The sequence below is a fragment of the Pseudoliparis swirei genome, chromosome 18, assembly GCF_029220125.1.
Source record: "Pseudoliparis swirei isolate HS2019 ecotype Mariana Trench chromosome 18, NWPU_hadal_v1, whole genome shotgun sequence".
NCBI lineage: Eukaryota > Metazoa > Chordata > Actinopteri > Perciformes > Liparidae > Pseudoliparis > Pseudoliparis swirei.
The window spans coordinates 17,641,800-17,656,679 of NC_079405.1; the positions used below are offsets into that span (position 1 = coordinate 17,641,800).

Sequence of the window (14,880 nt, forward strand, 5' to 3'; positions counted from 1 at the left end):
CTCTCGTGAATGACTCCAGAAGAAGTCTGTATAAGCGAGCCTTATTTTCTCGTTAAATATTTGATAATTATTGAGGTATTAACTACTACTTAACTACTACTATTGGGGAAATTAGATGGTCGCAACACGTTGGTCATTTCAAGTTTCCATTTAAATGTTGCCATAAATAAATATAAAAGCATATATAAAGGAATGAATTCATTATATATATAAGCCATATATGAGACCATATTCCACCCTTTACCAGATTAAATAAACACAGTACACTAAAGAGCACATGCATGCCTCAGTGCAATATGCATGCAGGGTTATACTTGTACAGTCCTAGTAAGTTAGTTAGCCGGTCAGATGTGAGATAAACCATCGGGGATGTACAGAATACAACAAACCTGGCAACCCTGAAAAGACGCATGGTGATGACGTAGAGTCGCTGCGACTCAGAAGCGGTGTGGTAAACTAGACAGAAACGAACGTGACTTACAGGGAATCGACTACGTTTATTTAATAATTAAGTGACAGAGTGCATCTTGTCCGGAGTAACGTCTCTATTTCAATACAACATGGCGTCGTCAATGCCGCAGAAACGTTACTACAGACAGCGAGCCCATTCCAACCCGATGGCATACCACACGTTTGATTAGTGAGTGAGGAACATGTGCCCAATACCAGGACCACACACTGGTCGTGCAACTTCCTGTTGTGTAATGTTACCTGCCTGCCTTTTGCTATCAGTCTCCACTGTGTTATTAATCTACGTTGGTATTAATTCGAAAGTCAAGTAGCTGCTCATTTAAGGCTGGTGGTGTGTTGTGTACCAACAAGTTTAGTTTGTTGTCATTCATGTGAGTCTACTGTCTCCGCCTCAGTACAATGTACAGTCAACAATGAAAAACGGTCTTTAACAAGTAATCCGTACCATCTCTTTTCTAAACCACATTTATGTTACTCTGGATGATCGACAGACGTCACTGTCATGTGTTTTTATCTTTCTTCTTTGCAACACAGTATAATTGAACAGCCCCCTCTTTCCTCCTCAGTCCCGTGTGTCCAGAGGAGATGGACTGGTCCGAGCTGTATGCTGATGTCTTCACTGGCAATCCATCTGACAAAGAGACCCCCCAAGTGGAGTTTGCCGACATTGGATGTGGATATGGAGGGCTGTTAGGTAGTTCAGTCGCTCTCCCGACCTCAAAACAGTCTTCACAGTTCACAGTGTTGCTCTGTATTGACCTTGTGTCCCCTTCTCTCATGTCTCTCTGTGGTTTCACCAGTGGAGTTATCGCCACTCTTTCCAGACAAGCTCATCCTGGGCATGGAGATCCGAGTCAAAGTGTCTGATTATGTTCAGGATCGTATCGTATCCCTGCGTGGCGCGGAACCAGGACGCTACCAGAACATCGCCTGCATTCGCACGAATGCGATGAAATATCTCCCCAACTTCTTCTCTAAAGGACAGGTAGGCACGCACCCGATTGTGTTAAATTCACTACTCTGCAGTCCTTCCAGGAATTTCTTTGTCTCGAGTAGTTGGAGTTTTGGCACAGCTCTTTCCCACATCAAATTACCCCATTTGTGTTTTTCACTCAAGATTTATGGAATTTGTTGTATTGGAACATTTCTGCATTGAACGGCTTCCCTCCGTTCTTTGTCCTGCTCGCCACCGGTAATGCCCAACTCAAAACGGCCTCGACTACCACCGTTTAAAGTCTCCATTCCATTTGAATCTCCTCAATTAATGAAATATACCTAAATTACCAGCAGCATCTGGTTTTCAGCTTTAGCGTAGCCTCACAGTTGCTTTCTTTACCTGCAGTTCAACAGAGGCTCATTCATTTAGAACACCTGCAACGTAAGTGTCAGGTTATAAAGTCTAGTTTACTAAAAGTAAATATTCAACTTCTGACCATAATATATTAATAACTATGGGTTGGACTAAAAGGAATCTGACTACACTGTATCCAATAATGGATAGTTTGTAAGATTATATCACATTAAACATCAAACTTTCCTCAAATACTACCATTAGTGCTAAAATATATGATGATTGTCAAACTAAACTGTAAATTGTAGCCTTTTTAAATGAACCAAAACACAAAAGCAGGTGTGTTGTTTATAATATAAGTAGGGCTGTGAAACGATTAAAAATTTTAATCGGGTTAATCACAGGTTTTTGTGGAAAATTAATCATTAATCATTACCGATATATTTCTATATATTTTTTGAAGAGATTTGAGACAGTGGGGCTGTGAAAGCGATTAAAAATTTTAATGGTTTAATCACAGGTTTTTGGATTAATCATGATTAAATTCATATTACCGATATTCTCGGTATATTTTGTGAGACATAAAGTACAAAATATCAACTTTTATTTATTTAAAAGGCTATTTAGGTTTTTCACAAAAAAAATATAAAGTAACACACTTAAACTTGGGAAGCAATAATATTAATTTAAATTTTTTTTTTTTTTTTTATGTCAAATTGACCCCTGACCCGAAAATAAAATATGAGTAAATGTAAGGTAACAGGAGGTTACAACAACATTTTTTTTTTTGTGTTTGTCAACCACTCCCATGATACAATCAAAGGCCTCTAGTCTTCCTCTAGCAGCTGCTGAGGCAGGCTGACTGTGTGTGTTTTGTCATGACTGGGCCGGCCGATGGCGGGACGGGGGACACGCCTGCTGCAGCAAAGCTGAAACACCACAGACAGACAGACACAGACAGTGACTTTTTTTTTTTTTTCCTTTTGCGCGGCCGGGAGCTAAGCGGCGCGAGAGCGCGGAGATGTTAATAAGAACGAAAAGAGACAGAAGAAGAAATGACATGCTGCTGTGGAGATAATCAACAACACAATTTTAAAATAGTAAACAGAAGAAAGAAGATGTGCTCTGAACAAGTGGCCAATCAAATTTTTTAATTTCATGCGATCTACCAACACCGCGATCTCGACTGGCAGGGCGCGATGTCGACGAGACCCTGATCAGGAGTAAGAAGTAAAAAGTCGGAAAGGGGGTTGAAAGTGTGAAAAGGATCATGATCATGAACAGACCCAGAGCATGAGCGAGAGGAGACACAGTTCAGATTGAAGTGGTGGTGTTGGAAGCTCATTTTTTTTTTTTTTTTTTTTTTTTTGACGACCAACAACAGCATTCTCTGAAGCTCATTCAGTAAAAAACAAAACTAGTTAAAAACAAATAATTTAAACCTGTGAATTAACTTAAGTTAACGCTATTTTCAATATAAGAGTACAGCTACAGGTCCATAAGACAAGAAATTACTTCTTCTATGTATGCACACATCCATTACATTACATTACATGTCATTTAGCAGACGCTTTTATCCAAAGCGACTTACAATAAGTCCAGTTTTTAATTAATGTTCAGATTTATTTTTGGTGATAATAGTTGTGCCAAAAAGCCCTGCACAGTGTCAATCCCTTGTGTTCACTTTATTTACCATGTTTCAGTCCTCTGACCTTTTTGAGGTTACATTTATTCAAGATTATTAGCTGACCAGGTTAAGCACCCTGAATCTGATTTATTTAATACAACTCGGTCGCGCGCATCTCTTACGATGTTGGCCTCATGGACTCATTAAAGACAGAAACCAGAAAGCTTCTGACTCAAATCTTGACCCTTTGCCAGATTCTGTATGTGAATGAAGTTATTGACTTACAGTTATGGGAATTGTTGGTAGTATTGTTACCATCAGAATGTTATATATTTTCAACAAACTATATCTGCATTGTTATATACAACTGGATGTGAATATTAAGTACACTTGGTGGACCAACGCTGATTATAGAAATAACACTCTTTATTTGAACCCCATTGGAGCTCATAAACAAAATACCTGGGGTTCTACGATGGCCTATCTATCATGGCCTCTAATACGCTTGAATTAAGGCTAACGGTATGTTCCCTTGCTGCCAAGGTGACATCAATATATGCACACTTCTCACTACAAATAATTACTTTCCTCATGTTCAAAATATTATCTCAATGAATGTCTATTGATTCCTCATTAAATCCAGGATTTTACAACAATGGGGTCCTTGACTGTCGAGCAATGCAGCTGAGTGTAGAACAGTGCAAGACGCCATTTATCCGTCCCAATTAGCTGGTAATCTATGACTTGTTGAAAGCCACATCAGGTTATGCAGTGTGGTCTTGGTGTACCAGGGTATATATATTTAGGTACACTCTGTAAAATATTTCAACTCAAATGCCCACGTCGGTATAACCTAAAATACAAGGGTTTGTCAGGCCCTCTGCTCCGCGTCTAGCCTAACACCCTTGAACAGGACATTATTGACGATACAGTGCTGCCTCGAGTACCTTATTGCTTTAAAATACGGTTGCCTATGACATAATAAATAGTAAGTAAATAGAATCAATGCCGCCTTCACTTGGCAGACATGGGGAACTTAATGGGGGCGTAAAAAATTCAAAAGGGGAAATTCCTGTTTTGCAGTCAGCAGTGCTTCAAAAACAACCACACAATATAACACGGCTTGCATTTTTTAAATTTTGAAACAAATTAAACATTCTATTTTCATCTTGTGTGTGAATGACAGCGAGTAATGACGAGAGTTTAAGAGAGCAGTCTATTTGTCCAGCGTCTGCAGCAGCAGCCTGGCAGGAGGCGTTATGTGTTCGGGTTATCCATCTGTCCATTGGTCCATCTTTTTACCATGAGGGTGATTTTTCAAGAACGCCTGGAGGGAACTTTTTGAAATGTAGCACAAACGTCCTCTTGGACTCATGGGTGAATGGATTTAATGTTGGAGGTCAGAGGTCAAGGTCACTGACCTTATCTGTCCCATTCCCGTGAAAGCAATATATCAGGAACACATCGGGGGGGATTTCATTATGTCTGGTTCATTCATCCACTCAGACTCAAAAGTAGACATATTAGGGATGCACCGATCTGATCGGCGCCGATCCATATCGGCCGATATTCCCATTATCGGTTTTGATCGGCGTTCTCAAAACGGCCGATCAGATGACGTCACATCTGCGAGAAAAACTATCAGAGACGTTTCAATCGCGGCGAACCGCAACGGAGACGATGCGCCCGGCGAGGGCCGCAGAGGTCAGAGGACCACGAGGGGATCCTCACCACCGAGCGGCGTCCCCGTCCCCCGAGTTGAATCTCTGGGTCAACTCAGCCGACTCTCACATGTCTGCCCCTACAGACTGATGCTCACGGTAAACGCATTGGATCGGGAGCGCGCGAGGGTCTTGATAACGTTAGCGGAAGGATTTAAGTGACAACATCCGGTTTTGCAAAGTTAGCGGAAAGAACCACGTGAAACAACATCCGTTTATCAAAATAAGATGACGACAAATCATACACTAACATATAAAAGTAAACAATGAACTGATTTTGTATCTTTATAGATCTTTTCTGAGATTTAGCTTAAATTATGCTAACATTAAAACATTTTTACTGTACCAAGGAAGAGTTTATAAAAATCAGACTTTTGTATGTTAAAATAAGTCCTGTAAATAGATTTCCCCAAGAGTTCCAGGAAATGAATGATGCAGATGTGTTCCATACATATCTGAAATCCCCTACAATAGCAATCAAACAATTTTTATGTATCAATTAGGACATTTTTCAAAGTAAAAGTCCTAAATGTTTAAAGAAATCGGTAATTTCTTTAATGTTTGAGTTGCTTTATAAATGTATTTCCTCATAGTCCAAGGCAATAATGCTACACAATAAATAGAATGCTTCAATCAACACCGTGATCGGTGATCGGTATTATCGGATCGGCAGATACTGATTTCAGTGATCGGTGATCGGCACCAAAAACCTGATCGGTGTATCTCTAAGACATATCACTCTGCAACCATTGGTTCACAGGTAATTTAGACTTTTTGTAACCTCATTTTGAATAAATGTTAAATAATAACGTTATAATCGACGGGTTATAATCCGAAGAAAAATTAGAATCGTGTGGCTCCTGTGACTTCACAAAACCGTAACTCAAGAATGTATATGCTGATTTTGACGGTCGCATCTTTTTTGTGTCTTTCAGCTCAGTAAGATGTTCTTCCTCTTTCCTGACCCTCACTTTAAGAAGACCAAGCACAAGTGGAGGATTATTAGTCCCACGTTGTTGGCAGAGTATGCCTACACGCTGAAAGTTGAGGTATGTACTGTCACGTCACGGGCTGTCCCTAGTGCCGGCTAGGGTGGGGCAGTGCAAGGGAGGAGTAAAAACAGGCAAAATAGAAAGGTTTAAAATGAACGGGAAGGTTTATTCATTCAAACAAAATAATAAAAAGGTCAATTCCTCAACAAAAAGCATCCCGGGGGAGAAAAAGGTTCCTTCAACAAAAACTTATCTTAAGCAAAGTCCGCTTAACAAAGTCCTCCTCTTGTTCAATTCAGTTTATTTGTATAGCCCAATTTCACAAATTACAAATTTGTCTCGGAGTGCTTTACAATCTGTACACATAGACATCCCTGCCCCAAAACCTCACATCGGATCAGGAAAAACTCCCAAATAACCCTTCAGGGGGAAAAAAGGGAAGAAACCTTCAGGAGAGCAACAGAGGAGGATCCCTCTCCAGGATGGACAGGTGCAATAGATGTAATGTGTACAGAAGGACAGATTTAGAGTTAAAATACATTCAATGAATATGACAGAGTGTATGAATAGTTCATAGTAGGCATATTCCACGATGGAGACCTCCACGATCCATCAGGCAGATGGCGGTGGGCGGAGTCTCAACAGGACAGTGGCGTAGTCGGTAGCAGGAATTCCACGACCCAGACCTCGATGATCCATCAGCAGATAGGATCTATGTCGTCTCATAGGGTCCGATGACCCCATGAGACGTGAAGTCAAAAGGACTCCGGGGAGAAAGCAGAGTTAGTAACGTGTGATTGAGAGATGAAAATTCATCCTTAAGAAGAGAAAAAAAGAGGAGATAGGTGCTCAGTGCATCCTAAAACGTCCCCCAGCAGCTATAAGCCTATAGCAGCATATCAAGGGGCTGGACCAGGTGAACCTGATTCAGCCCTAACTATATTCGTCCGCTTGGGCTTGTCTTCGTCCTGGAGGCCCTTCCACTCCTGGCTTGTCCAGCTCCTTCCCTCCTTCTGCTCTGCCCTCTGTCTCCTCTTCAGCTTCCCAGCCCTGCCTCAATTAGCTGTCCTAAGCACCTGCAGCTGGGTGAGTGGTGAGGCATTCTGGGAGCTGTAGTTTCCGCCCAGGTGGCCATTTTGTCAGGTGGCCGCTGTACTGGAGTGGGAATGTAGCGTCCCTCCACTGCCTGGCCCCTTGTGATGCCACAGTACATATTGTGATGTCTTGAGAGGACGGGATCGTGAGGTGAGGCGTGGGTACACAAATCAAGACGACAGGCGAGGGTTTCTTTAACTCAAAGTTTTTGTAATTAGATTCTTCTTAACAAAAAGGTCAACTTAACGCCAACAAAAGTCGTTGTACAAAACAAACATCAGTGCTTCAGTCTTCTCCTGGTTCATTGTCTTTAACATGATATCAGAACTCTCCTGAGCTCCTATCCTGTCTTCACCCTCACACCAGCTTCTCGCAGGCTCATCAGCCTCATCCCTTTCAGCTGTGCAGCAGCCTTGGCCCGCCTGCACTGCTGAGTGGGAATTGTAGTCTTTTACACTGGATGTCATGCTGGTTGTAGTCCCTGCTGCAACCACCGGGAAGGAATGTACCTCCCATTAATCACCATTCCTCTTATGACATCACAATATATAAATATGTGAAAGACTTGTTCCAGCTAGTGCAGAAATGATTAGACAATCGAATGAAATGTAACCTGCAATCATTTTTATAATCGTTGTGATTTAAAAATCACACTTGCCTTTTGTTGTATTTGTCCATTGTCAACAAATCCCATGAATAGACTTCAGCCAACAATACATTGTGTCCGTCTCTTCGTACTATCCAACATCACTACTCTGTGTGTAGTTGGTTGGCATGAAGCCACAAGCCCATTTATTCCCACTGAAGAAGGAAGTGATTAAAAAAGGTCACAAATGTCAATTTTATTTTTTATGGTTAAACAATTTCCGAAAAACAGCCAGGTGCTGTTAAAAAACATCAGTAAACTGTGCAGATGTTTTTCAGCTGAAGACTAATGCACATTTAATGCGGTCAGGAATATTTATGGCAGCAATGGATCGACTCACAATAAACGATACTGCCAACGTAATGAAGGAACTTGTGAGCTCGTGTAACGGTGACTGATGTGTCTTTATTCATTTGTAGACAGTGGAGCTCAGAGGAATAGCATCTGACAGGCATTGGCTCCACAGACGATACTCAGAAGTAGAAACAACTTAATGTAATTTGTTGACAATAGAATGTTTTAAAGAAAGTATTACCAGCATAATGGTTTCAGGTACCATTGTGTCAGTCATATTATCAGAGGTTTTTAAATATTTGCCACTGAGCCTTTTGCCACCACCCAAACACAATGAATTGGATTTCATTGACTTAATTGCACTGAAACCCAACTTCTGTACAAGTTGAGCAACAAGTCATTGTTGTGTGCAGAAATCCATGAATTCACTGCAATAAAATTGAGCAACCAGTGGTGTGGCCTGCAGCTGGTTGACGTCCACACACACAACCTGCTTCTGCCTGTCAGAGCTACAGGGAAACACTCAAATCAGACGCATGGCTGAGGAGGTTTTGGGAACAAAGGAAGGCTTGTGTCTAACTTTATTGTTTCTCTCTCTCTCTCTCTCTCTGTGTATGTCTGTGTGTGTGTGTGTGTGTGTGTGTGTATATCTTTGTCTGCTTTTCAAATGCCCTTGGCATGCAGCCATAACGGCTGGGGATTGTGTCAAGAACATTTTCATTTGTAGAGGCAGTTTCATACCAGAATTAACATTTTCTATTGTTCACAAGTGAATATATTTTTGTGTGCTCTTGTGTTGAAATCTGTGCCATTGCTGAATTCTAAGAAACCCTCGTTCCAGTAATGTTATCTGTTCCGCCACCAAAGTAAACTACAGTGACCTCGGTGGTTAACCTCTGTGTTGTCTGGAGGTTATTTTTATATATTTTTAGCAATGACCATTGCTCTCCAGGGATGGTGAAACCACTTTACTCTGAAATCTTTGAGATTGTGTTGAAAATGGAATAAATCATGTGTATTAAATGTATGTGATAAATGCCATAGGTTTATTTATTAATCAAAAATTGGATGTGTGTTTTTAAACGAGTGAAGCGTATTTAACGTGTTTTTCACTGAACTGTGTTCATAATCTCCCTGTGTTTGTCGGTGAATTTCAGGGTTTGGTGTATACCAACACAGATGTGGAGGAAGTGCACGTCTGGATGGTGAAGCACTTCAGTGAACATCCGCTGTTCACACGTGTCCTCGATGAAGAACTGGTACGTTGATCTGGCACTTTTCATCCCTTCATCATCTGCTTATTGAAGGAAAAGAGGTCTAACACATGCCATCTGAAATTGTTGGAAGAAGTAATAATTATACATTTTGGGATAAACACTTTGAACATATCACTCTTATCTCTTTATACTAATTAAGAAGCAAAGTTACAGCCATCAGCCATCAGCCTTATGCTTCATTTAGGCAATGTTAGAAAAGTTGGTCGAGCACAAATCCTCTCGTTCTTTTGACTTGGGAATGTTCACACTTTCTTCTTAGAGGATTGACCTTGAAGTCACACTAGATAAATTAGCTACTTTTTGTTTTTGTTGACAAAAACACGCTGTGTATAGCTCCCTTTAAAGTACAAGTTCAAAATGTATTTATTTACTCTTTTGCGAAGAGTTGGATAGGAAGATTGTTCCCACCGTCTCTCCAGACATGAGGAGCAATCTATTCGCCTAACTTGGCAAGAAAGGAAATGTGTGATTCCGATGTTGGTATATTCCTTTTAAAAATGTGTAATTTTTCCATTAATGACAAATGACCGAGACAGGTGGGTTTAACTAAATAAGTTACGTTTAGTTACTTCTTTTTTTAATGAGTAACAAACTCTTGTCTTAATAATGATGAGTTTTAAACCAATGAACAGTGTGAAACCAAATGAAAGCTCATCTGATGCTGCATCCTTTTGATTTAATTGTTTTATATCTTATCTTGACAGGTTGGTGATGTGATCATAAATCGGTTGGGCATCTGTACAGAGGAAGGAAAGAAAGTGCAGAGAAATGGAGGGAAGAATTTCCTCGCAGTTTTCCGAAGGATTGAGGATTCAAACTAAGACTGGAACAGTTTGGACGTGCGATGAACTTAAATAATGGTCTCATGCAGTTCGGTATACATGGAGGATAATGCTGCTCTGTGGATCTGGAGCCCAGCACATGAACAGTGATATTAATGGACCAACAGTTACATCATTACCCAACATCGGGTTTGAGTGTCCTTCCCATAATTTATGTGTTTTAATTTTTCATCTCACAAAAGACAGCACAAGGGAAGTATATCATACAAGCATCTCTATTCAGACTAGACTATTGAAATGTTTCGTGTCACTTTTTTAAAATGATTTTTTAAATAATTAACTTCCATTTCTTTTGTTAAACTCCAATATGCTTTTTTGGATGTACTGTAAAACTAAGTTATTTTAGGACCACAGAAAACAATTCAAGTGTTGGGTTTGGTTCATTGTATTAATCAACACATGTAAACGATGACGAGAACAGGTGAATAGAAAATGACGTCTATACAGGACTGTCTCAGAAAATTAGGATATTGTGATAAAGTTCTTTATTTTCTGTAATGCAATTAAAAAAACAAAAATGTCATGCATTCTGGATTCATTACAAATCAACTGAAATATTGCAAGCCTTTTATTCTTTTAATATTGCTGATTATGGCTTACAGCTTAAGAAAACTCTAAAATCCTATCTCATAACATTTTAATATTTCCTCAGACCAAGTAAAAAAAAAATGTATAACAGCTGAGTGTTTGTCAAGGCTCAGGAAACCCTTGCAGGTGTTTCGAGTTAATTAGACAATTCAAGTGATTTGTTTAATACCCTACTAGTATACTTTTTCATGATATTCTAATATTTAGAGATAGGATATTTGAGTTTTCTTAAGCTGTAAGCCATAATCAGCAATATTAAAAGAATAAAAGGCTTGCAATATTTCAGTTGATTTGTAATGAATCCAGAATGCATGACATTTTTGTTTTTTTAATTGCATTACAGAAAATAAAGAACTTCATCACAATATTCTAATTTTCTGAGACAGTCCTGTATGTCTTGTTTTTCATTACAGTTACTTTAGGGCCTTCATCACAGGAATGACCAAAAGGAGCAGCTCTTACTTTGCTCAATATTTTTAGATTTTAGATTTGAAGAGGACTTTAGATTAAGCTATTTATCAACATTTGAAATTACAACAAATTCCATATGATGACATCAACTTTGTTGGTTTCACAGTAATAATTTGCAGTATTGGCAGCAAAATATGGAATGAATTAGACTGAGATGTTTGCCAACAATCTTCATCTTCCTTATTTGCATCGGTTCATCTTCTGGTTTAAAAATAAACCTGCGTTCTGTGGGAAGTGAACGCAGCCCTTGCTATTTCAAATTAAAAAGAACTGTCACACAATTATGTTTAAATTGAATATTTTTTGATAAAGCTGTGAAAAGAACTTGTTTAATTGATACTGGCATGTTTATTGATGAACAAAAGTTCTCTGATGTGATTTATATTGAAATGACTTATTTAAACCCACAAATTAACACGTAGGGTGCTCCTACATGCCATAGGATTTTCAAAACAAAATCTTCGTCTAATAGACATGTCTGCTGAGGATCTGAAGTCCAAATCACAGAAGTCTCCAACAGAAACAGTATAATATGTGCTCATTTTATGATTTTGGCTGTTTATTACAGGTTGGCGTTGTCTGTCAGGAGAATGGGGGCAGTGCAGCTTTGAGCCTCTGGACGCTGCAGGGAGGGGTTGGTGATTTTTTTTAAACAGGACTGCATATGCCTCAGTAATGGGAACCCAGACACTTTATATAATGGCAGAGCAATTGATGCACTCATAAATATACTGTATAATATAAAATCTACGTATGACAAGGTTATTTGGATTCTGGCGGTTGACCATATTTGATCGTACATTTGTTTAATAATTTTGTGTACTTTGTTCTTTTTATTGCGTGTAGCAATATTTAGATTGCTTCCAGTATTCAGAGAAAATTGATTTTGAAACGCTATCTGTGGATATGCTTTATACTTGATTTATCCTTCTTTCAATAATCTGAAATAGACATTAAAAAATGATCTTATTTACTTGGTTTCTCAGGTTTGGACAAATGAGAAGCTTTGGGGAACCTGAGTTTCCAACCTAATCTTTTGATGCTCTGCAACTCAACCAATTCTTCCGATTGTCCTATTTTCCAATACTACATGGCTGCCTGTGACTCATATCCAAGAGAAAGAAATATCCCAATGTAGTCGAGCCTATACTCCTGTGTTCAATAGTTTGGTCATTCCTCTGCCCAACACCGTTGTCAAACACAGAAAATATTCACAGAACCTTTTACGGTTTGAAAATGTGAACCAATCTAATCCATCCAATCTGGGATGTGACGAGGACCCACTGCTCTGTCGTTTATTATCCCCATGAGGCAACAACGCCAACAAACAGTATTAAACATGTTTGTACCATCAGGTCATCAAACAAGAGTTTATTAAATGCACTACAGGGGAATCAAAGAAAGAGAAATCTAATATCAAAGTGTCCTTGAGCAAGACACTGAACCCCCAGTTGCCCCCCGGGAGAGAATAATTTCCCCCACGGGGATAAATAAAAGTGTACATTTCTTTCTTTCATTAATGATAGTAAGGCAATGCGGATGCTGCCTTCACACCCAAATAATTTCTTTCATCTGAAACGCAATGTTTTTGAGGTCCAAGGTTTCTAAGGTTTCTATCAGTCAGTCGCGCGCAATTCCAGGATGTTTTATTTTCATTGGTTGCTGGATTAAATCTTACCCAGATACAACAGATACGTTTTTTTTCTTCTGATTGGCTATTGTGTAGACCATTTCTTTTTTTTGATTGGCTGATAAGTGGCTCCTCGCAGCAGAACTCCAGGGGAGCGCTTGATTCCTCCACGGTGAGGGCAGCGCGGCCAGCTCATGTTTGCGCGCTGCGGCACATTAAAACATTAAATAGCCGAGAGTTGTTTTCAGCGTGAGAAATACGATGTGTGGCGGGATGCGTGACTTAAGACCGAAATGCGTGAGTCTCACGCTCAATGCGTGACACTTGAGAGCCCTGCTAGTGCAAATAATTAGACTTCAAGCTGCACTCAATCCTGTCAGCACTCGGTTAAAGCAATCTACTATTTGAGAAATATTTGCTTTCTTTCTGATAATTAGAATGATATACTATCTTGTCTAAGATAGGTGTTCCCTCTCTGTTTTCAGTCTTTGTGCTAAGCTATGCTAACTAGCTGCTGGCTGTAGCCTTACATTGACTGCACTTGTGAGATCGATCCGCTCATCTAACTCAGCGAGAAAGCAATCACGTGAGCTTTGCACCATGTTGAACCATTCCTTTAAACTCCTTGCTTTTCCTCAGTCTCCCCTCTCAGACTTGTTCAAAGCCTTTGATTCTGTCAACCACCAGACTCCAACAAGAGGATCTCTGGATTTGTGTTTCCTTTAGAAATGTCCAACTGAACTCATCATTTATCATAAAGAAGGTATCTGACCTGATACATTCATAATCACATAATTCCCTTCCATTTGCCAAGGCACTGGCATTCAACTCTCTGCCACTCTTTTCTTTCATCACACATGCAATCTGCCATCTTGTAGCAAGCTTTTGGAAACAAATCCTTCCTCACTTTGGCTTCTCAGGTTTGGACCAATGACGAACTTCCACTGACCCAAGTTTCCAACCTAATCTTTATAGGACCTTTCAACTCAACAGAGAAAACACATTATCTTGGTCTCCAACTTCTCCCAATTATCATTATTTCCCTACTGAATGCCTGTGACTCCTTGAAGGAAATAAAAATCCAATTGTTGTTGAATCTAAATTCTAGTTCAATAGTTTTTCATTCCTTGGCCCAAAAAGTCAAAAATGTGTTGCCTCCCCTCTGAAATTACTGTTCTACTTTTGTCCGCGTATAATTCAACCAAAATTGGTTTGTATTCTATAATAAGAATTAACAGCTAAAGCCCAGTTGTATATCTCAAGAATCAGTTTGCATTTAATGAAGTAAATATTGTTGAAATGTTGACACCCTAAAACTAAAATGTATCTTTCTGAAAACACAATTCTTATATAGACGAAAAGCGTATTTTAGTGTAGATTATTACCAATAGGGTTGTACCAAATACAAAAATCTAACAATCATCTTTATTTATAGTCCATTTTTGTCGCACCAAATATAAGTGCTAGATGTCAGGAAATGTAAGCTTTGCTTCGGATGGACAACTAATTATTTTGAGTTGTGCAGCTGCAGCTCGCTAAGTGTTTCCACCTGGTCCGGCCCTGGATATGCTGCTAGAGGCTTGTAGGCTGCTGGGGATCGTTAAAGGATGCACTGAGCTCCTATCTCATCTTTTGTCTCGACTTATGGATGCATTTTTATCTCTCCATTGCACATTATCTTTGTGACTTCACGTCTCATAGGGTCCATTGGACCTGGCTGGGTCTGATGCCATGGCCCTGCTGATGTGCCCCGCCCACTTCTCCTCTCGACCTCCTAATGATTCCTTCTGTACACATGACATCTATTGCTTCTGTCCATCCGGGGAGAGGGATCCTCCTCTGTTGATCTCCTGAAGGTCTCTTACCTTTTTCCCCGTGAAAGATTTTTTTTCCATTTCTTGGAGTTTTTCCTGATCCGATGTGAGGTTCTGGGAA

At 39.7% G+C, this 14,880-nt stretch overlaps 1 protein-coding gene across 1 annotated transcript; it reads left to right on the forward strand.

Moving 5' to 3' along the window:
• The first annotated feature begins 478 nt into the window (after nt 1-478).
• Nucleotides 479-12,288, forward strand: mettl1 (methyltransferase 1, tRNA methylguanosine). The gene is made up of 6 exons (XM_056438413.1): nt 479-640; nt 1,038-1,165; nt 1,272-1,456; nt 6,046-6,159; nt 9,295-9,396; nt 10,119-12,288. Exons 1-6 carry the CDS (start codon nt 561-563, stop codon nt 10,233-10,235), a joined length of 726 nt encoding a protein of 241 aa, XP_056294388.1. The 5' UTR covers nt 479-560; the 3' UTR covers nt 10,236-12,288.
• The last annotated feature ends 2,592 nt before the right edge of the window (nt 12,289-14,880 follow it).